This window comes from Struthio camelus, chromosome 13, assembly GCF_040807025.1.
Source record: "Struthio camelus isolate bStrCam1 chromosome 13, bStrCam1.hap1, whole genome shotgun sequence".
Lineage (NCBI taxonomy): Eukaryota > Metazoa > Chordata > Aves > Struthioniformes > Struthionidae > Struthio > Struthio camelus.
Genome location: NC_090954.1, coordinates 7,466,305 through 7,489,831, shown reverse-complemented (window position 1 = coordinate 7,489,831; position 23,527 = coordinate 7,466,305). Strand labels below are relative to the sequence as shown.

General features: G+C 51.7%; 1 protein-coding gene across 14 annotated transcripts; it reads right to left on the bottom strand.

The window, feature by feature from the left end:
- Positions 1 to 436: 436 nt before the first annotated feature.
- Positions 437 to 23,515, bottom strand: TCOF1 (treacle ribosome biogenesis factor 1). 14 transcript variants are annotated; one of them, XM_068960181.1, is made up of 18 exons: positions 23,312 to 23,515; positions 22,963 to 23,018; positions 20,368 to 20,510; positions 18,455 to 18,558; positions 17,838 to 18,183; positions 16,923 to 17,017; positions 16,206 to 16,430; positions 15,278 to 15,586; positions 10,253 to 10,427; positions 9,942 to 10,084; positions 7,862 to 8,035; positions 7,088 to 7,337; positions 6,713 to 6,798; positions 5,721 to 5,949; positions 4,008 to 4,574; positions 2,125 to 2,228; positions 1,464 to 1,510; positions 437 to 1,009 (listed from the first exon to the last, which is right to left on the bottom strand). In XM_068960181.1, the coding sequence occupies exons 1-17, from the start codon at positions 23,420 to 23,422 to the stop codon at positions 1,475 to 1,477; spliced, it is 3,153 nt and encodes a 1,050-aa protein (XP_068816282.1). In that variant the 5' UTR covers positions 23,423 to 23,515; the 3' UTR covers positions 437 to 1,009; positions 1,464 to 1,474. The 14 variants fall into 14 exon arrangements, with proteins under 14 accessions (XP_068816282.1, XP_068816281.1, XP_068816285.1 ...); XM_068960180.1 differs by having other exon boundaries at positions 1,471 to 1,510; XM_068960184.1 differs by having other exon boundaries at positions 1,464 to 1,507.
- Positions 23,516 to 23,527: the final 12 nt, after the last annotated feature.

The window sequence follows — 23,527 nt, the reverse complement described above, 5'->3', positions numbered from 1 at the left end:
ACAGAGAGCAGGCACTGTAGAAAGGCAACACATTTAAACCTAGCCCAAACCGGGCTGCTCTCAGCACCTGCCCCACAGCAGTGCAGCATTTTAGTAATTAAAAAACCACAAAAACAAAACAAACCCCTGAAACTGCTGTGACAGGAACATGCATTCAAAGCCCAGGAACGCCAGTGTCTGCTCCTCCTCAGGGAGCAGGCATGAAGCAACTTTTCCCCTGGGGGTTCAAGTTGGTCCTACGAACCCAGCTGAAGCTGGGCTCTGCTCCTCTGGGCAACATCCTCTAGAGACGGACAAGCCCTTCCCACCCCAACCAGCCCCCTGCGCTCACCCCCAGCACCAGCCCTGCCTCTGCTACAGCCAAGAGCGGTTCAAGGGCCAAACCTAGGCCTGAGAGCTTCTCATCCCTTCCCTTCAGGGCAGCTCAAGCAAAATCTCACCGTTTCTCTTTTATTTTATATTCCATAAAAAACCCCCACAGAAAATTACACAGCCTTGGCTGAGAACAGCTGCTGGGCACAGCTGCACAGCACAACTCCAGGGATGGGATAATCGTTGTCGTCAGTGTCAGAATAAAAAGTAAACCCAACAGCTCTCTTCCATAGGTAGCAAAAAGACCGACACCACAAATCACAGGAAGAAGAAAAAAAAAAGAAAGAGTAAAAGTTTCCTCTTAAAAATATAGCTCTGTGAAGAGAAAGAGATGGCTGGGTGTCAACTAGGAGGAAAGCAGTTTATGCAAGCTGGCTCTTCTCTGGTCAAACTGCCTCCTTTAGTTCAGTTATAGTGCAACAGGTGAGCCATCAGGAGGGGCGATAAAACACTTCTCCAGGCCCCAGCAGGACAGGAGGAGGCAGAAAGTTACACCACTCTGCTCTAAAAGTCACAGTTAAAAGAAGGAGTTATAAATTACTATTAAAAAAAAAGTTGGAATTCTCCTGATGGGCTTCTTTTTCCTCTCTTCTGCTTGATCTTCACTCATAAATCCTTAATCACAGGGATACGGTACCTTTGAGGAAAGGAGTTAAGAGTTAGCAAGAAGGAGAAGAGGAATGGCCTACAGCACAGTGGGAGTAGATTCATCTGGTCCACTTCCAGGTGGCTACAAAATCACCATCTAATCCACATTACTTTTCCAAGCTCCCTGTGGTCAGCAGGGACTGACAGACACTGTCAGAGGTCACTTATCTCTGCTGATGGCAGAGGACATCAACATCTAGGCTGGATATCCAGTTTGCAGCAGCTAAAGAGATAGTTGAGAACAACCACACCCACAGAAGCCAGCACACTGCTGTTCGACTTTCCTTACACTGCTCCACTCCCTGTCCCTCTCACATAAGGCCAAGTTGATTCACACAGTGGTTGTTTAGAGGGCAGACTGTTCCTGGGACTGGCCTAGGAGTACTGAATTTGGCCAAGGTTACTGCTGTTCAGAGAGGTACCAACTGACAGTTTTCACACACCATGTACCTTCTCACAACAATTGTGCTGACTCGGCTGTTTTCTTCTTCTAAAAAGAAAGAGGAGAAAAATAAATCAGTATCATCTACACCACAAATACGTAGAACCCAGCAGAGCCACAAGCCATCAGAGGCTTCTTTGCTGCCATCTCCATCGGGACAAAGTCCCTAACGAGGAACATATCCTATTTTCTCCTTCCATCCCCTTTCATAGCCCTGGTGATGGGATGCAATAGCCTGCTAAGTCCCCAGGAGCTCCAGTTTCTGCTCGAAACACTAGATGACTAGGAGGAGGTAGCAGGGGAAGAGCCCTCACTCCTTGGGCAGGTTCTCTGCCAGCAAATCCAGCCGCTGAGTTTGACCCTTCCAGCGAAAGGCTGCAAGGGCTCTGAAGGGATCTCTCCTGGGGAGAGGAAGAAGCCCTTCTTCGAGCCTCCCCAGTCCGAAACAACCCATGGTCAGGGAGTGTCTCAAGCCCAGGCCACAACCTACTGCAGCCTCCTCTGTACTCCCCACAAGGCGAGGACACAGCTCCGTTCCGTTCCTCTCTCTCCAGCCCCAGGTCTCTAAGAGACCAGACAGCCATAATGCAGAGACGAGCCCCATAATCACTGCTCAAAATGGCTCTCCCCCGCAGTAGCCTGTTCCATGGTCCTGCACATACCTTCTTCTTCTTCTTGTGAACTTCAGCAGAGCCATCTGCTATCGGCTCCCCTTCTGAAGATGCTTTTTTGCTCTTCTTCTTCTTTTCCTTTCCATTCTTTTTTTCTAGGAGAGAGAAAGAAGTTAACTAAGAGAGCGACTCTGCTAAAGCCAGCACTTGAGAAGCTGCTGCCTTCACCCGACGCTGGAGGAAAGTCTTGGTTAGAAAGGGGGCATCCCCAGCAGCTCCTTGACCACATCTCAACGTGAGCAAGCTTTCCAGAACAGTAACTGTAGATGATAGAGTCCTGCCACACGGCAGTTGTCCCCAAGGCTGTTTCTCCAATACCCTTGAGCCAGAGTGGTTTGATCTCACCATGCATGCACAGTGTGGGCAGAATCACACAGGATCCCCTTCTTCCCACCTCCTGCTGTCCAGCCACTTTAAAGAATCGCTTCAGTGCTAGAATAGCTGGGCACATGCGAGAAATCAGAGCAAGGGGAGCTACCGACACAGGATGGACACACGACTCAGCTCAGTGCAACCGCTCCAAGAGCCTCCAGCTCACCTCCGTGCAACAGCCCACACAAGGACTGACGGACAAGTCTGAGTCTCCTCCAAAATGAAGGGCTGCATCTCTGCAGAACAGAAACCCCAGCAGCTCTGTCCCACCCATTCCATCTTCTCTTTTATTTTGGGTAGCAAAAGCCTGCAAGAGCCAGCACAGAACCAGCTCTAATTTGCAAACGCAGTCTGCACTGCAAAGGAAAAAAAAAAAATTTCCTTTGCATTAGGGCAGCAAACAGAGCATTACACAGAGGCGTGCAGGGGCAGGAAGCACTCTTAATTAGGAGCAGTGAGCAGGAGGCTGGTACTATCCTCCCCTTTCTCCTGGGGTTTGAAAGCAGCAGTAATAACCCTGAGTCAAATCCCTCAAACGAGCGGCTCACCATGTTGCAACAGGAGGCACTGCAATTAGGCAGGGCCAGGGAAGGGGCTCTGTTGCCCTACAGGGAACAGCAGTGGCTTACGTGGCAGATGACAGCATGGATTTCAAGGCTGTTCTTTTTTAAAGATGCTGCCAGCGAGGGGCCATGTTCAGGCAGCTCTGACTAACACAAAAGCCTGTGCATATGAATGTTGGCCTTGATCTATCGTGCCCTCAGCTCATCATGCTCAAGGGAGGAAACGGCAGTCTTCTGCCTGCCTTCCCCAGCCACATTGCACCTTGGTCGCCACTAGTGCGCGTTGCATTTGCCAAGCGGTACAGGCAACAGGTTTAGCACAGCAGACAGAAAGCAGGGCACCACGCAGAGCTCCAGGGTCTCCTCTGAGCACGCAGAAAACAGCCGCGAGGCTTCGTGGCTTGCAACTGGTGAGAACTTGCCCCAAGCACAGCACGGACGGAGGGCAGGCCACGTGTGGAGGGCACACAGGCTTCAGGAGCTTTCGCACAGACACGCTCAAACCACTGCCTGCCCAGAGCCAGAGCTGCTTCCAGCCATGGTAAAGGCCAGGAAAGGAGAAAGCCCTGGAGGGACAGGTCATGCCACTGAAGATACACAGGGACATCAGCTTGCTCTGCAAGCTGCAAGGATTAGCAGGACAAGTATGAGCATTATGCAATTCCCATTGTGCTGGGCAAAGGACAGAGAGGGGCAGAGAAGCCCAGCTTGCTGCCTGCACCACAGTTTGGTGATGAGACTGCAGAAAAAAAAAAAACCACTAAAGTGGGGGTTTGAAAATCTGCCACTGGCTTTGAGTGGGCCAAGAGGGTGGCAGCACCCAAGCAGGAAGTGAACTGGAAAGCAGGTGCTCCCTTACACAGCCCTGCACCAGAGGCTGAACACGCAGCAGCAGCAAGAACCTATTGCAAATGCAGCTCTCAGTGCTCACATGCTTACTTTTATTGGATTTTTTCTTCTCCTTGCTCCCTGGCAGCTTCTCCAGGTCACCAGTCGCTTTCTTCTTTTTCTTTTTGGGTACTTCTTCACTAGTTTGCCCTTTCCGCTTCTTCTCTTTGGGCTGCCCAACAGCCCCATCCTCTCCTGGCAGTTTCCGCTTCTGGGAGGCTTTCTGCTTCTTATTCTCTTTGTCCTTGCTCTTGGGTGTTTTCACAGCCTTGTCTGCTGTGGAGGAGGATTTCTTCTTTTCCTTCTTTTCTTTTTTCTCCTTCTTTTTTTTCTTCTTCTCTTCCAACCCACCCAGTGTTTGCACTGCAGGGATTTTGGCAGCAGTGGTAACCTCACTTTCACTCCCTGAGCTCGTCTCCTCTGACTCTGGGATGGAGAGCAGCGTGTATGACAACGGGGTTGCTTGCGTCCCTTTTGCTCCAACATCATTCTGCTTCACCGCTAGGGCTTTCTTGACTGGGGAAGCTTTGAGGCTGGCATGACTCAGTGCTGTCTTCCCTGCTGCCTTCTCTTTGCCAGAAGGTCCCGTGGCTTCCTGCCCTGGAGGGGGTTTGTCTTCTGCAGAAACAGTGATGAGAAAGATGACAAATGCAGGGAATTAAAAACAAACAAACAAAAAAACCTCAACAACAAAAAAGACACAAACACCCCCCCTCCCCCCCCCCCAAGATTTACAGACCACACAGTTACCAGAGCATTTTTAAAGGGAGTATGTAGTTCCTTCCCCAAAGTAAAATCTGCTGGCCATCCCACCTACAGCAGAGAAAGCTACGTTGGCCCCGAGACTAAGCATCTGGGGAGGGAAGGGGGTAACAACAAGCAGAATAGCTTTGGCTGCATCCAAGGAAAACAGGGACAAAGCTAGGGGGAACTGAAGCAAAACAGGAGTGAGCACAGAGCAGTCTTTCCCCAGAAAGTCAGGGACTTCTCAAGGCAGAGGTGGTATCCACAGGACCTTGTTTAACAGGCAACAACGGCTTATCTGCCAGCACCTGGGTCTTCCCGAAGCTATTTATACTTCGCACCTACTCAGCGGCTTGTTCCACAACTTAATGATGTGCCAAAAAGGCCACACATTTCATTTAAACCTCAAGAGTGGGCCAGAGCTCAGAGCCCAGACAGAGCTCATCTGGAGGTACCAAGGTCACACCAGAGCAGAAACATCTTCCACCTCTGAATTTTACAATTCACCAGCAGCTGGGGAGGCAGAGAAATGGCAGGACATCTCACTTCACACAGGCCTTCCCATTCACTTCCCTTTCTCAGCCCTCCAGAGAGGGAGGGGCTGAGAGGGAGACTTGACACCAGCACTGTACAGCAAAGCAGGTTCTTAAGCCACTGTTTAAAGATTCACTAGGAGCCATCGCTACTGCAGCAAACCAATGCCACGAGTACAGGTTGCAAGGAGAGCCCTGTCTGCTCCCATCCATTACAGTAATTAATGCAGTTACAGCAAGACTTGCAAGAGGTAAGGGCACAGCATAAGAGCTGCAGGTACACCCTCACAAGGCAGCTAGCGAAAGGTGTGCAAGGAGGAGGCCACGTCACGGCTAGGGGGAGCCAGCAGACGGCAGCAACGCTCCATGGCTGAGCTCTGCAGCAGAGACACACCGGGCCATCCCAGTATCACACTCCTGCTCCCTTGCCAGCAGGGCTTTGCTCCTCTGGGCCAAGCAAGATTTCTGGCCTTGCCAAAGGACCCACCTGCTTTGTGGCCTGCAGGCATCTGCTCAACATCTGTGTCAGAGTCACTGCTGTCGCTGCTGGAGCTGTCGCCTGGGGCTGCTGTTACAGAGGCCTTGGCGAGTGGGTTAGCGGCAGTCGTTGCTACTTTCCCTTGCCCTGCCTTGCCTACAGGCAAGGAGGGAACCGTCTTTGGTATCTGAGGTGCTGCTGGGACCTTGGAGAGGCCCAGGGAGCCTGTGAGGAGGGACTGAAGAGAGCACAGACACTAAGAGTCACAGCAAGGCAGTCTCTTACACTCCAAATACAGTTCTGTCCCTGCTATTGCCCCCATACTCTAAGCAAAGGGCCCACCTTTGGTCACCCATGGGCTGACCTGTGCACTCTTCAGCCAGCTGCCAGCCCTGCAGAGAAGGCAGGGCAAGGCAGGGCTACCAGGAGAAGGGGTCGGCACTGACAGACGCTGGCTGAGCTTACAACAGAAAGAGCTGATGGCAACAGGGTCACTCCTTTGTTCTCGCCCAGTTAAGCGGGCTTGGGGGAGGCTCCTGGCCATTAGCACGCACCCACGCACAGTTAATGCACTGCAGATGTGCTGCACGCCCTGCACATTACTTACAAAGGGAGTTTAATGGCTTGGACACAGGTTAAGTTGCAAATAAAAGTGGAGGAAAAAACCCTGCTGCTATTGGCACTGCGAACCAGTTCTCCTGGTTTAACTCTTGCAAGGCACCATCTCCTCCCATCCTTTCGTTCAATAGGGGAAGGTACAAGCCCTGCACCCAAGGCCTGGCTGCCTATGGAAGCGTTCCTAAGAGACCACATTCAAAAGCTTTTCTCTCCCCCACCACAAGGCCCTACTCTACAGCACTGCACTGGGAAGCCCCCTCTTCTGTGCTGACAAGCCCACTGAGCACTCCGCTTGCTCTGGCTGGGAACACGACCCTCTCTCTGTCCTGCTTTGGGGCCAGACTCAAGACCCAAGAGGATCCAAACCTGCTCAGGGATAGTACCTGTGATGCTGCCTCCTCTTCCTCGCTGGACTCCGAGGAGGAGCTGTGGGCTGGCTCAGTCCCTCCTGGTTTCTGCAGAATGCCTGCTGAAGGAGCAAAGTTCATCCCATCAGATCCATAACTGCCTCTTGGGGCTGAATTCATCCACCCAGCCCATAGGCACCACTGCCAAGGGGGCTTCTGCCTCCAAAGAAAGCACCCTGCAGAGCTGGAGAGGAGAAACTCTTCTCCAGTCACTATGCGAAGGTGACACCTCCGATGGGGTAAAACAAGTGTCACCCCTTACTCTGGTCTCGGTGCTGCCAGCCAAGCTAAGGCTGTGCACAAGCACACCTCTTGGCATGACACAGACAACATCTCCTCAGCAGAACTGACCAGGTTTGGGGAGCTGCTTGGGCGTCTCCTCCTCGTCACTGTCAGAGGAACTGCTACTGTCTGATGTCTCCTCTGCTTGTGTGGGTGGCACAGCCTGGCTTAGCCTGGTGTCCGGAGCAGGCTGCAGGCCTGGCTTCCTCGGCACAGCAGTGGGATTTCTCAGAACTGAGGCAGCCTGCAGAGCAGTAGTGTCAGTTGGAGGGGCTTTCCCCATGGGAGCTGTCTGCTTCAGGCATGGAGGAGGAAGAACCTAAGGAGAAGAAGAAATATATCTGAAAGGAGGAGTAACTGCTCATCCTCATGGACTATAGAAAGTGGCTGCAAATAGGTGGGCTTGGACCACCTGGGCCCTCCTTCAGCCATAACTGCTCCACTTCACGTCCAGGTTAGCCCAGCACCTTCCATGCAGGAAGATGAGACCCCCAACTCTCCATGACCCACAGACAAAGTGGGAGCTGTGGCCTGGCAGGCAACCCCTGACTGTACAGCCCACCGCTATTGCAAAAGGAAGAGGGAAAAAAAGCCAGCCAGCTGGGAGGCAGGAAAAGCAAAGGTGACAGGGCTATCTTCCCCTCATCTACTTCACCTTATCATATGTTAACACTGCTTAAAATAGCGCTGCTCCCCCTCTTCCACCCCCTCCCCAGGCCCCCACGCATGCTCCCTCAGAGGGGGATACTTCACTAGCAGCCTGCGGGCCTTTGACTCCCACACACCCACCCCATCTGCCCACTCTCCCCAGGCAGGCTCCACAGTTGTCTCCTCCACCATTACCTCTCTCACAAGCACATCGCTCTCAGAGGAATCACTACTCGAGCTCTCTGATACTCTGCAGGCTGGAGGGACAGCAGGTGCTTTTATCCCCTTCCCCGAAGGCAGTGTGGCATTAGCCTTGGCAGCCACTGTACTTACAACCTTGGTTGGTTTGATGTTCTGCTGGGACAGACTCTAAAGCAGATATGAAAGAAAGTCATGACAGAGCATAGCTTGAAAGGTAAAAGAAAGAGAAGCACACCCCAAATCCACCAGCTCCTGACTCCTCCCCTAATTTTTCAGGGCAGCCCTGAGGCCGATTTATTTTCTGCCTTTATCTGCCAGCTTTCTCTACTGTGCACCTCCAAACAGGGCCTCCAGCAGACTAAGGAGCACACACATGAGGGCCCGCACACCTGGGTGTGCGTACTGCATTAGCTCACTGCCCACACGGCATCCATGCCGAAGGCAAGCAGCTGAAACGCAACACGCTCGCAGCCTGCAAGATACCTATCCGCTGCAGCACCAGGAGGACAGCAAGACGGAAGAAGTAAATGCTATTTTGCAGGATGGGGATTCAGACTCCAGGATGACTCCTACACTCGGATATCTCACAATGAGGGTTAATTGGCTACACAAAGCAAGGACACCAACCGTAAGGCAAATTTTGTCCTCAGATCCACAAGTCAGTCGTGGATCAGAGAGCAAGTTAACAAGAAGCAGCTGTGTTTCTTGACTCTCGAAGCATACCATCAAACTGAATAAAGAGGGGTTAAAACCAGAAGAGCCAGGGATAGGGGAAATCAGACACTGACATCAAGTCCAAGGCATAAATGGCAACAGAGGAGAGAGCAAGAGCGATGGAGGAGTGCTCAGCCTCCTGGTTTGTGTTACAAACAAGGCTACGTGAGCAGCCCTCCCTCCCCAGATCTCTGACAAGCTGGGCCTTTGTGGGCTGACATTTCTCACACACAACATCTGGCCTTCGGAAGGGAAGGCAACACTCCACGATGCAGAGAGCCGCCAATCCAACGTGCGCTTTCAGCCGTCTTGTGCACAGCTCAAGTTACAGCAAATGCGTTATTTTATACGATCTTGGTGTTACAAACAAGCTTTAATCAAGGACTGCTCAGGCTGGCTGCCTGCCCACAGCTGGGGAGAAGGCAGCCTTTTCAGCAACCACAGCATCAGGCAAACACGGGGAAGGGCTTCCTTGAATGCACGTAATCCTCCTCTCCCAACAAGGGTGTTGACCAGAAAGGGGACGCAGATGCATGGCAAGAGAAGTCACTTGGCTGCTAAGCCCTGGGCTCAGAGAACCTGTCCCTTCTGCAGTAGGGAAACCACCACCAAGTAGGAACAGCAGCCATGCTCCCTAGTCAAGGCTTCCTCACGTGGTTCCTTTCCTGGGCTCAAACCACAGCAGAAGTGCGGCAACATGAAAAGAATCAGGTGAGAGAGCTGGGATCAACTCCGCAATACTCAGATCACCCCCACTATGCAGGGGTCAATGCAATGTAGTGCTTCTCACAATGATATGGGGTCACCTCCATTCTTTAAGGCAGGAGTCTGACTCCTTTTCTGGCTGAAAGGCAGCACGGCCACTGTGTTACTCTTTAGGGCAGATCCTACCAGCCTCTTGGGGGTAGGGGAGTGGGAGTCCAGAGTCCTCCAGCTGTACCTCACACCAAGGGGGTTTGGAAAAGGCAGGGTGAAGGTTGCCTTGGAGCTACCTGGCTCACAGAAGGACTGTCCATAAGGATTTGGCTGCTCTTCTGGCCTGTTTAATTTCCAGGACTAGGGCAAAGGGGACAGAGTCCTAGAGGCCTGGGCTTGTGTATCTAGTCATGTTCCTGTCAAAACAGTCGCACCCTCCCCTGCTCACACACAGCAAGCTTGCTGAGGCCGAGACACACACCCAGCACTGGGGTCACTGAGACCCAGGAACGCTGCAAAGAAGCCTTGATCCAGCCAACAGGAGGGGTCCTCTCTCTATCATTCATCACCTACCCAACTATCATCTTGCAGGTCCTGAGATGAGTTATCTCATGAGTGTGTGGGGCAAACAGTGCCCATGCTCAGCAGGTCAGCAGCTCCTTACCTGCGAAGGAGGGATTATTTCCTCCTCTGAATCTGACTCCTCACTGGAATCATCACTGCTCTCTGCAGGTGGAGGGGCTGGTGCTGGCACTGGCGCTGGCGCCTTCTTCCCGCTTGTCAGCTTGGGCACAGCATTGGTTTTCACTGCAGCAGGAGAAGCATGAGAGAGTCACCATAAGCAAGAGCTGCTCTCCTTGGCCGTCCAGAGCAGGAACTATCCTAAGAGCCAGGACAGCTCTGCAGGCAAGGCAGAGAAGGAAACCCAGGTGAAAGAGAGCAAAGGGTCCTGACCGCTACCAGAAGGAACCTTACCAGCTGGTGGAGGCTGTTTCTGTGCCACAGGGGTCTCTTCTTCACTGTCAGATGAGTTGCTGCTCCCGCTCTCTGAGGTCTGGTTTTTCAAGGTGCCTCCCACTGCCTTTTCAGGCCCCCCAGCTTGAGCAGCCTGGCTCAGGTTGGGAACATGTCCAGGCTGTTCTGTTAATCTCTTAATAAAAAAAGAAATACAGACCCAGACATGTAGCGTTACTATAGGTTTTGTTTAGGGGTTTAAGTGCAGTTTCAGTTCAAGCTAGGTTTTGTTTTGACCTAATACAGCTGTTGCTAACACTCACTCCATCCTTAGCGTGTCAAGACTGGAAGTGGCTTCAGTTACTGCCTGGTCTGAGCTGCTGAAAATGCATTCCGCTGCATTTAGCAATGCACATTTGACAGGAAGACCAAGTGCATTTTATCTCATGAGTGTGCAGGGCTAACTGCTCATAAATCTCATTGCAACAAGACTTCAGGAGGAGCCATCTAGCAGAGAGGCAGGCAGGACAGCCAGGACAGCTGCTACCCCAGGGCAGCCAGGAGCACAGTCCCTCCGCACCTCAGCCTCTCCAGCTCCCAGATCAAGCCCTCGCCCACAGGTTGCAGTCCGCAATGGACTGAGCTGGGGATACCCGCCGGCTCAGACCCCACTCCAGGGCTGGGAACAACAGGTAGCCAGGAACAGGAACAGTTTAACCCAGAGCAGCAGGTTGCTAAATGGCCACAGAGTCAGGGCTCTCAAGTGACTGTCCTGGGTTACGTACTGCATCTCAGCTAAGATGCAGCAAGTCAAAGCCCAAAGGTACTGAGGGAAGTCCCATGATATCAGAGAGCTAACAAACCCACTCCTCAAATAAAGTCACAGGGCTCAATACCTCATTTTCACCTCACCCAGCAGTACCTCAGCCTGCCATGCAATTCTTTAATGAGGCTGAGACAGGCTGGGTAGGAGTCTGAAGGGAAGAGCAGCACCCCAGTCCCCAAGCCCCCGTTCCAAAGAAGCCTCTCATTTGAGCATAACCTCTCTCTAGCTTGGGGAATCAGCAGAAACCGGAAAGCCTTATGCCAAAACATTTGCAAGATTCAAAAAAGGTGTCAAAGCAGTTACTCTGTAGAGCTGCTGGAGAGCTCAGCATAGAGACAGGCTGCCACAGGAGTTTGGGAACATGAAAGGCAGGCAGAAACAGACCCAGGCTATGACTGAACACCTTGGAAATTAACCTGTCAAAAGGTCTAAAAGAGTTTAAAAATCCTCAAACAACAAAAAACCCTACAATTCACTTGGGCTGTGCCCTTTTACAGCACCTGCCAACATTGATATCCAGGACCCAAAGGCAGGCCATGAGCCACTGCTCCCTGAGGCTGGTGTGTCAGCACAGTGAAGCCACATTCATCGCAGTGCTAGACATACAACTACCAGGTAAGATCTCCTCTTCCTGGCCCCTCTCCCAGCTTGGACAGAGGGCTGCAAACATCCCTCCCGCACGCTTCTGTAGGCTAGTGGCGGCACAGGGAGAGGGAGAGCTCGCTGGGAGCTCTGCTAACTTCACCACCCGCAGATATTGTTCAAGCTAGCAGTGCTCTGCACCCACTCAGTCTACTCTGCTCATCGCTCATCTCCGGGCTGTTCTGCCAGAGACCAGCACCACATTTGCCAGGGCAGGCAAGACCCATCCAACCCACACATGACAACAGCCCACTTTGGTGCTCAGTTTCACAGCCCAGGGTCTCCTGTAAGAAGCAAAAAAGGACTCTTGCCCTGCTGCACAGTCATTGCAATCTCCCTTTCCCAGCCCTGCAATGCTGCTAACCCAGGGACTCTCCTCCCACCTCAGATCCCTTCTCTCAGCCTGCAGCAGAGGGGTACCTCAACACTGTTGGCCCATCTGGGGGCAGCTCCTGGCCAGCAGCCGAGAGCACCAGCCTAGCAGCCTCCAAGGAAGACAGATCTTATTGCGCTTCCTGGCACAGCCCCGCTGGGGGCTGCCACTGGGGCAGTGTTTATCATTTCCAAGCCAAACACTAAACAGACAACAGCATCTGCATGTTTATCCCATTACAGAACAGCTCTCCGAACAAGTCAAGCACATTTCTGCTTAGAGAAACAGAAACCTCCACAAGCACTTGGGAAGGGGGGATTGCAAACCTCACTTGCCTGTTTTGTTTCGATACCACTGAGTCACTATCTCCAGGAGAGAGGCCAGATTTGCAATGGTGAAGAGAGAACCACTTGAAGCAGACAAGAATTTACTTGGTCTGCTTGAACCTACCAGCTCCTCTGCCTCTCCTTCCTGAGCTCGGGTACCCAAGGGAAGTGTCTACCAAAAAAAAAAAAAAAAAAAAAAATCACACCCTACTCACTCACTCCTAAGACCTTCACAGCAAGGGGTTTGGTTTCTGCCTCTGCTCACATACACAGCGTGAGGGCTCGTTCATTTTCTACGCTTAACAAAAGACTGGCAGAGAGCTGTGGAAGAACTGTACAGAGGCATCCTGACACAGAAAGAACGCAATGGCACCCACAGACAAACCACCACAAGCTCTATACAGCCTGAAGACTCCTCACGCCTTCCCAGGTGGAGGCCGAGGTCCCTCTATTTACCTTATCTTGGTTCCTGCCAGAGGGCCGACAGCTGCCATCTCCCATGGCATGGCCCCAGACTGGCTGAATTACACCCAGAGAGAGGGGCAAGACAAGCAGGGGCTTTCTGACATCTTAGAGTCACAGGTACCTAGGGGTAACTGAGGGGAGGAGGAAAGCAACCCAAGAGGAAATCGTTTTTCCTCCTCCCTCCCCCAGCCCCCAAAGCAGGAGCTGCCTGCGGATCAGTACGAGAATGATGACTCAGCTGCCACATAACCCATCTGCCACTCTGCCGGGTCCATTTGCATCATGCAATTCTGCATGACAAGAGAGGGGGGGAAGCAACGCCAAGCCACGTGCGCTGAGCAAATTATAACAATTACACTCCATTGCTGCCTGTGCACTGTGGAAGCACTGTATCAGAACTGGGACTAATAGCTCAGCTGTGTCACGACACGGGGAAGGGAAGGATTGCCACCTGCATGGAGTGGGGACAGGATTCAGGGACGAGGATAGAGATAGGAGGCAGATTTGGCCTCCCCTCGCTGGGCCTGCAGGCTGCGATAAAAACTTGCAGACAAAGCTCCTACCAGTGCAGCCTGCACGAGTTTTCCTGCGATGCTCAAGACACACACAGGTTCCCAACACACACGTGTATATGCCCAACACCAATGAGCAGAAACCAGATCCTGTACCTGGAGGGCTCCAGTGCCACTTTCAGCCCACAAGGTCCAGGAAAGGGGAAGCAAAGCAGAATTAACAGTTGCAAAAGAGAACCAGCTCAAAGCATCTTTAAGGACAGTCCAGACTCTTCCCCCACCACCGTTCTCCAAAAAAACATGCAAGCACCTTGTCAACTTCTTTGACTAAATATTCTTGAGTCTTCAGGGGTAAACACACCAATTAAGCAGTTCAATTTAGGCATGATGTTCATTTTAATTGTGCTAATCCACCCCCACAAGGAAAGATGAAGCAGCTTCCAACGCTCTGTATCTGTTTGGATCTTGCACAGAAGCCAGAGGAAGTTGCAGGATACAGCAAGTCAGTGGTTAGCATATGCCTGAGTAGCAGATGGTGAGGATGAGCTAAGAAGAGTTTGACTAGGAGGACAGGACTGTGGACACAGATAAGCCTAATGGTTTAACTTCAGGCTTCACTCATGGTGTCTGCCTGCAGGCTACTACCACAGGGAGAAACAGCCATTTTGGCAAAAATAGAGCTCCCTTGATCACAAGTTTTTCCCTGACTGTGGTAGGCGAAGGGTAATCACTAGTCTGAAGAGGGAAGATGATGAAGTGCTAAAATAACCATCGGCAAGAGAGCTACCTGCTGCTGCCAGCTTCAGACCAATACTGGGTATTAAAAAACAAACAAAAAAAAAACACACACCCCACCTCAGCAGGTCCTTCCCCTCCAACCCTGCTAAAACAGACAAGCCTCAGTTTTACAGCAAGCACCCATGACAGAGCTATCAGAATAGCTGCTTCTGCCACCCAGAGCTGAATCTTCACATATAATCATGCAGGAAGAGAGCAGCACAGAGCCAACTGTTGGAGACGCGTCCCCCTCCACCCACGTCAGCAGGCCAAGGCTATAAAGACAAAATGCAGAGTCTCTCTGGCTCCTGCCTGTCAATACCAAAAGGACGTGTTGACAAAGAGCCTCCTTGCAAAAACACGTGAGGCTCTGCCCCCAGGTTCCCTGCCTCCCTAGCAAATAATAGCTGCCGTCTCAGAAACACCGCTATCAGGCCGCTTTCCGAAAGGCCCTGCAGCTCAGAGTCAACGCGGCAGGTCTCCATACAACAGACCTGGGATTATCAAGGCCCTGTTTCACCAACCAGAAGCACAGCAAGTCCCACTCACAACAGGTAGGAGGATGCTCTCAGGAGGGGATTTGTCTTCCAGCAACTCCAGCCACATAAGCCCGAGCCTAGTCTGGGTTCATGGCTCTTCTCTCAGGAGGGGCCTAAACACTCCCTCATAGGAGGGCTAAGCTGCTGGTGACGCCTCAGAGGAGCGGGACTTGAGTGGAGTGAAACCAGTCTGTGTCACATAGATTAGGGCCCCCCACCCTCTTCCTCTATTCCCTGCGCAGAGACCAGACTGCTGCTGGGGCATCACCTCTCACCTCAGCTTTCCTGTCGCATCTTACAACAGTTTTTGCATCAGGGAAGAGCCAGACAAGCCCCAGGATAAGGTCAGATATTCGGTAACCCTCAACTAGCCCCCAAGAAGTTCTGTCTCTGTGCGATGAGACAAAGAGGTGAAAATAACAGGTAAACAAAGCCACATCTGGGTGAGAAGAGTTAGCTATGCTTGTTTCCAGGCAGGAGGAAAGGCCCCTCCCAGGGGAGAGAAGATGCAAAGTACTACATGCTACTGGCATTTCAAAGAGATCAGCAGTAGCATGCAATGGCTGAACTATTGTTCTGTGCATACCTCATCTTTCAAGACTGAGCTGAATGCGGCATCACCAACCTTCTGACTGACAGGCACAGGGAGATCCTCCTCTTCACTGTCTGAGGAATCAGTGCTCTCCACCAGCTTCATACTTTCAGCAGGCTTTGCGGGAACGGCAGTCCTTCCCAGCCCAGTTTTGCCCTGCTTTGGCACTGCTGGTTTTGGTGCTGGCTTTCCTTGGGCTGATGGAAGTGCTTTTGCTGGAGCTGCTTTGCTGGAGAGCGATGCTGCCGGTGTGGGTTTCACTGGGGATGTGATGGCCTGGGAGGATTTTGTAGGTGGCTTTGTCTGGACAAGACAAAAAACAGCATGAAACAAGGTGAATCCCACAGTAGTACAATTCACATACTCAGACTGGAATCAAGGGAAGAGATTTCAGCATCCTCTCCAAACGGCAAACGCTGAAGGAACATCAGCGACTGGCAGGAAAGATATGGCATTCTTTCATCCGGCTATCTGGGGATAGCCTTCCAAGATGAGAAAGCAAGATCAGACATTCCTTCCCAGCCTTCAGATATTACCAGTCACCTCCAGTGAGGTCAGGTACAGCACTCTGCGCTCTCCACAGCAGGGAAATTAAGTTGCACTACAGTTTGCCAAATTAGACACTATAGATCACAATTTATAGCTGAGAGGCAAATTCAACCATGATAACTTGCCTCTTAAGTGAGAACGGAATTGCTCTGTTTTTATTATATTCAACAGCACTGACCAAATTTTAACTTCCAATTCTGCACTGCCCCCCTCCCCCCCCAAAAGAAAGGCAAAGACATTCTGGGGCCTCGGAATGCTCCCCCTGCAAACATGACTTTGCTATATGCTGCATCTAATTAGAGATTTTTCCTTCCCTGCAATTCCTAGCCTTAGAGAGGAATGCAAGGGGAGACTGAGTCTCAGAAAGACACACTTGGGTTACTGATGCAGGTTCCTCATTTTCATTGTCTGATGAGTCGCTGCTCTCTGAACTGTCATCAGGCTTTGCAGCCCCAAGAACCGTTGTTGTTCCAAGCTTGGTCTGGTTTGGTGCCGCTGCTGTTTGCCTCACTGCGTTCTTCTTGGTGGACGCTGCAGCGGCGGGCACGCTTTTCACAGGTGCTGCATTAACCTGCACTGCTTTCACAGCTGGTTTTGCCTGGGAACAAGAGAAAGAAAGGGATCGGGGGATTCCCCCCTATATGTTTAGGAGGGAAGAAACTGGTTGAGGGTTGCAACTGTGTAGAGCCACTTTACCAATTTGGCTAGGGTAACAGGTAGGCTTGTTCAGACCCACGAGCTGTGGAACATCTGAAGCAAGTTGCTTCCTCCGGTGGACTGTCTGACCGGCCTGCATGCCTCCTGCATTTGCAGGAACTGTGGAATTACATGCCAATCACCTCTTACAGATCAAAGACTCTCCCTCTGCTTCAGACACTAGGAAGAACTGGGATGGAGTGGCAGGGGTTGGTGGGGCTCTCAGTCACACAGTGTGTCTCCACGGTCTTGGGTTTGGGGATCCCATACACCCAAGGAAGAGAGTGTTGACAGACTGCAGCAGTGCTGGGCTTTCACTGCATTTTCCCCACCTCCCCTTCAAGACCAGGGAAGTGATTTCCTAGAAAGGAGGACCCTGGGCTGAAGAGGTTACCTGGACTGCTGGAGTTGTGAGCTCCTCCTCAGAGGATGTCTCATCACTTGATTCCTCACTGCTACTCTCAGCCGCCCCAGCCGCCTGCTTCAGCTCTGAAACATAAGCAAGAAGATGTCACAGCTGCTGCCAGTTCCAAGTTCCCAAAGTGAGATGCTAATGCAGCTTTTGAAGTCGGGGCGGGGGGAAGAGAGCAGCCGAGAGAGGCTAAGGGGATTTGCAGGGAAGAGGGCCTAGTCTCACCGAAAGCACTGATGGCCTGCTGGGAACAGCTTTCCCAGAAAAAACAAAAAACAAAAAAAAAACCACACACACCTTTGCCTGCAAGCACCACTCCTCAGTGTGGGCAGAGATGAGAAAACCCTCCTGGCTAGTCTCAGACCTTAAGGGCAGCTGCCCAGGCAGACACAGCTTCCTGCAGGAGCACCTAGCCTGGCTGCATCTTATCTCAAAGAGAGACAAGGACAGAGCTTCTAGGTTCTATTCCTTCCCGCATCTCCAAAGCGGCAAAGGGGATTTTCTTAAAGACTTCAAAAACCAAAAACAAACATTCACTTTGCAATTGGGATCAAAACACAGAATGCTGAAGTGCCTTTCCAGAAACCTGAAAGCATCTATAGTATTAGCACTGCCTCTTCTCCAAATACACTATCATCTCTAGTGCTGCTGGAGATGCACACAAACTCCTTCACCACAGCATTTAGTACCCCAAATGAGAGCAAGCATGCTGGAGTCATCTCATGGAGCTCCAGAGCTGCCTGCTTTGCAATATTCTTGCAGTCTTCCTGGGAGCATGTCATGTTCTGAGCTTTCCAGTAAGGGAGCTGAAAGAAGCATACCACTGGCATAGCTCAGACCTGATGCACAGCAAAACCAGAGCACACATGCTTTCACCCAACCCTGCAGGCTCCTTACCCACTTTGGGGGCTACTGAATTCACTGCTGGTGTTTCCTTTTCTTCTTCACTCTCTGATGAGCTGCTGCTGTCGGAGCTCTCCGCTGCATTGGTCGTTACTGGTGCTTTGCTCTGACCCGCTGTGCCCAGGGCTGCTACTGCATGTCCCAGCTTCTCAGGACAGGCCAGCTTTTGCCCAGCCTTGGCCAGAGGTGCAGACACAGCTGGTGTATTGGGCTTCTGCTTATTTGAGACCACAGCTCTGTGTGCAGCAGAGGCCACCGCTGCCTTGTCTGTCGGAGCAGTGGGTTTACTAGGAGAATGCAGGGAGTTGGCAGCTTTGCCACTCACCGCAGCTGGCTTCACCTACAGAAGGCAAAAGAAGTTAGAAGACCATGGATGAATAAAGGACTACACTGGACGTGACATACCTTAAACAGCACTCTGGCAGCTGGGCAAACTATACAACTCTTTATGGAAGTGTTTGGGGGACAGATATCTATGAGAAGGCTCATGCCAGCCTCATTTAAATATCAATTCCACCCCAGCCCACAAATACTACATATGCCAAAGAGGCTGGGACAGCCCTGCTCTCAGAACAACATCAGCCCCAAGGCCAAGACAAGCATGCTCTTACCGTAATTACATCTTTTCCAGCTGACGTCTCTTCTTCTGATGAAGAGTCATCATCCTCACTGCTTTCTATGTTCGCTGCTGAGTTTGTGACCAGGGGAATGCTGGCTGCAGCACAGGAGAGAGCCACAGAGCAGTAATGCAAGAGATGCCTCCCGTCAGGATGGTCTCTGGTCCGTGGGAAGGCCCCAGCAGACAGGACAAGGCCCTATCTTTGCACCTGCCCCAACACTAGAGCCACTGCCCTTGCAACAGGCAGGCACTTTGCTCCCCTTCTCCCCACAACTGAGACAAAAAAACCTGCCAAGAGTTACATGTTTCCAAGGGCTGGTCTGCCGCAGATGAGACTCAGCCAAAACATTTCAGATTCACAGGTTTTTAAGTCACATTATTTAAGCTAATGCCTCACACATTAGCTAGGGAATCCATTCCCACCTCAGAGGGAATTGGTTTTCCAGATCAACTAGAAAGTCTTCCTTCCCTCACCTGTGAGGGAAAACTTCCTTTGCTGACCTAACAGATGCCACAACTGATCAGATGATGCTCCCCACTGGGCACCGTTAGGCTCCCAAGGCTTTATCCAAGCTAGGACGCTCATCTCTTCTCCCCCCGCCCCGATGAGCCATAACTATCAATTCTACCACATCACAAAGACGCCATTTCACACATTCAACAAATTCAGGGAAAATGGCTCCTTGCTGAGCTTCAATTCAGCAAGCTTAGCTTGAGGTGAAGAACAATGGACGCTCGGCTGGACTTTTGAGAGTGGTAGCTTCAGGTGCAGTCACCACGCTAGTGTGAGACACTGCCAAACCTGCTGTCCTAACCTACCAGTGATGGATGCTGGGAACAGGACAGACCCTAAGGGGGAGGACTGTACCTATGCAAGTTAGCTGGAAACCTGGTAAGTGCTGAATCCAGGCAGTGACGTAACTTTCAGGGCTGGAAGGGGTGATAGCAACAGTGGTGACAGCACTTGCTTCAGAGCTGATCCATACCCAACAGGATACAGGTCTACTCAAACTTGAGTAGCGTGCGTCCCTGGTCTCAGCCTCCCCAGAGACATTAACTTACACTACTCTCGGGGTGGGCTTCTGCCAGTGCCAGACTCCGATACGGGTCAATGGGGACACAAACACGTACAGCTACAGGGCAGTGACTGGGGCAGCTACATTCATATCAGAAGGGGACACTTCTCCAAGGAGCTATGCTCGTGCACACCAATCAAGCAGACTCTGTGAGAGGAAGAAAGGAAAAATCTATAGGAGAGGAAGAGCAAGAGAGCAGGAGTGAAGACAAAGAGATATGCTTTCTCCCTATATCTTTGACTTACTTTCCACAGGAGCAAACTAAACCTAGCTCCTAACACCAGGATCCAATTCCACAGGCTTTTGCTAGCTTTAGCAGGCATCTCTGCTCCTCAGAAACTCTACAGAGACAGAGGTGCTCAATTAGTTGTCCCATTTTCATAAACGTGTCCAAGTATCTGAAGGGAGGATGTCAAGAGGATGAGGCCAGCCTCTTCTCCGTGGTGCCCAGCAACAGGACAAGAGGCAACGGGCAGAAACTGAACCACAGGAAGTTCCATCTGAACCTGAGAAAAAAACTTCTTCCCTGTGAGGGTGACAGAGCATTGGAACAGGTTGCCCAGAGAGGTAGTGGAGTCTCCTTCCCTGGAGATATTCAAAACCCGCCTGGATGTGATCCTGGTCAATATGCTCTAGGTGACCCTGCTTGAGCAGGGAGGTTGGACTAGATGATCTCCAGAGGTCCCTCCCAACCTAAACGATTCTGTGATTTTCCTAGAAGCATCAGGAAATAGCCATCACTTTACAAGCATTTTCTCTGGCCAGTAAAACTGGGCTGCTCTTACACAGTCCTACTCAGTAAAAACATGGGAAGATAAAAGGCTCCTACCCTTGACAGCTTTTGTCTTCTCTTTCTCATCCTCTTCTTTCTCTGAGCTCTCAGAGCTGCTCACAGGATCAGGAACTCTGATCTTTTCTGGGATGACTGCCTCCACATCACTCACCTTCCTTCTCCTGGAATTGGAGGGAGTTCTGAGGAAACAGATTTGATAAGAGTAGAGAGGAGGCGTCAAAAAGGGGAACAGCTCCTGAAAAAAGAACAAATCTGAACACTCATTAATTCAGCCACTCTCAGGTCTGACACAAGCCTCAGGACAAGCACTGTCATTCCTCCTCCTCGACTCCTGAGGGGAGGGGAGAGCTCCATAGGTAACCTGCAAGATACAGCTCTGTCCTCCTCAGGCAACTCCTAAGAGCAATATATCCTTTCAACACTTGGAGGAGTTACTGGATACAAATTTTACCTAGGACAAGGAAAGAAAGCATCTTTCTCACATTAGCAGAGAAGCAAAAACATATTTAGCCAGGCTGACGCTCACCACAGCAAAGGCAACCTGTAGAACAAATTCAGTCTCCACGAGACAGCTATAGCCAGAAAGAGCAATTAACCGATGCTACCCCAGGGTTAGAGCAGAGAACCCCAGACAGGTTCTGGTACTCTGTGAGGCCACGGCAACTGAAAGTAAAGGCTTCACAAGCCATTTGTATTTGGACACTTCAGCCAAAAGGAGATAAAAGTCAGGGTGCAGAGGAGGAGGGTTTCACTGGCATAGCTGTATCAGCAACTCTTTTGCAGGCAGGCCTGCAACTATTCCAATAATAATTTCAACAAAACATAGGGCAAGCCATGCAAGCAGCTACTATATTCCAACGCCTTCCTAATTCGGTGGCAGCTGATGATATAGAGACTATTGTGGGAATTCACACTGCATTTGACCAGGGCTCAGGGATGCACTGCACGAGAGTACAGCATCGCCTGCCCTCAAGCACTGGCCCTACAGCAGCCCAGAGCAATTAACTGCAGCATTACTCTGTCTAACTGCTCCCACTGCTTCTGGGGCTGAGCCAGTCCAGCTTCGCCACCTCACCCAAGCATCAGGCAGCTCTACCTGTCTTTCCAGTGAACTCCAGGACTAAACATAGCCCATTCTTACATAGGAGAAGGAGGCCATTCTTAAATAACCGCAAATCTCAACTGTTAAATTCACTCTGAAAGAGTTTAAGGAGAGCATCAAGGATGACCTCAGGCAGACAGAGAAGAGCTGCAGCACAGAATCTGGGGAAAGGCATTTTGAGGCCAAAAGCCTGTGAAGTGAAACAAGACGTGAGAATCACAGCTCACTCGCACGAGACCTCTTCAGCTAAGCAGGGCACCTCCTGGATAAACCAAACAACTGGTCAATACGTCCCCCATTTTGACTCCAGCCCAGACATAACAACAAGGGGAGACAAGGAATAAGAGGCAGACCTGTCAGGAAGAACTACAACATAAGGGCGACACCAGAGAAAGAGGAGTTAAACGTGATGCGAGTTCCTGTTGCCCTCCACGGTTTAAAAGTAAAAGTGTCTGGAAGGGTGAGCAGCAGAGCCCAGGATATCTGGCACACAGAACAGTCAGCATCAATACCCAAGACAGCAACACATTGTTATGGGGAAGAACCGCAAACCCAATTCCACACTCTTATATCTCCAGCTGGTCCCACAGCATCTCTCCTGCTCAGTTAAGAAAACCGTGGAGACGCAAGAGCAGGGTGCCCGCAGCCCAAGGCATTTTAGCAAAAAGTACTTCTGGAGCAAACACCCACCCTCCAAGGCTGCTAGCACAGCCAGACTGAAGAGTATCTTCACTCAGGTGCTCTGCAGCGCTGGCCAGACTCCACAGGCACAGAAAAACAGCTACACTGATCCCCCGTTAACCTGGCTCTGTGGCTTCAACCATGCCCATCTCTGCAGCAATGCACTTCTGCATCAAAATAAAGCAAGCAGCACAGAGAACGGGTGCAAATATCATCCCATGCTGCAGATGTGAAAGCCTCAGGCTGCAGACATTCATGGTGGGGGGTATTCAGCTGAATAACTAAGTGTGAAGCCATCGGGACTAAACACGTAAGCACGTGCAAAGGCAGGCTGAAACCTAAAGTGCCTTCCTTTAAATCATAAATTATGTGACCTATGCCAAGATGTAACTTCCCTGTAACAGCTTTGACAGTTCTGATTCAGCAGCCTCTGCTCATAGGCAGTTCACGTGTTCAGCCCACACTGGCCAGCGTCCACATCCCTGAAAAGCACATGGCTTTAAAAAAGAAAGTGAAATGAAACCGAAAAAGAGACTTTTTGCCAGTAGAGCATGGTTCTAACCCCTGTAATACTCCAGTATCACCCCCAACAGGCAAGAACAGCATCAGTTTCTCAAAAACAGAGCAACAACTCATCCCCAAGCTGAAGAAATTTTAACTTAATTTTTAACATCTCAAAGAAATCTATCTGAAAGCAGGGCCTAGCAGGAAAGTTCCCGGAGCATGCTTACTGTGGGAAACACCCTGACAAAAGGAAGTTCCAACAAATAGAGGCCACAAGCGTAACACGGCTTGGTTGCTAACGCGGTCTGGAATGCGTTCCTCAGCAATCTCCTCCTCAGACTTACTTTTGCCAGTGGGTAAAGATCTCCTCCAGAGAGGTCGACAGGGAAGGAAGCAGTTTCTGTGGAAGCAGAGAGAGCGCAGCTCAGTCGGCAGCCGCCGGGGAACGCGGCGAGCGGGGAGGGCAGAGGGGACACCTCCTCCCCGCGTGCAGGCGCTCCCCCAGCGAGCCCTCCTCTCCCGGAGGCCTACCCCGCCGCGGGCCGCCGCCTCCTCCCCTCGCTGCCGCGCACATACGGCCCCAGAAGCACATATATAACGGCACATATAGGGCACGTGTACGTAAGGCCGCCGCCGCCGCGGCCTGCCCTGCCCTGCCCAGGCCCCGCCGCCAGGCCCCGCCGCCGCCGTTACCTGGCCCAGCTGCGCCTGCAGCTCGCGGGCCGCCCGGGCGTAGCCGGCGCGCAGCAGGTGCTGGTGGATGAGGGCCAGCAGCTCCCGCTGCCCGCGGCCGCCCGCCGCCATAGCGCGCCCGGCCCGCTCAGGGCGAGCCCCCGGGGCGCTGCCGGGCCGGCCACATGCCCGCGCGACCCCCGCTGACCCGCCTGCGTCACTTCCTCTTCCGCCGCG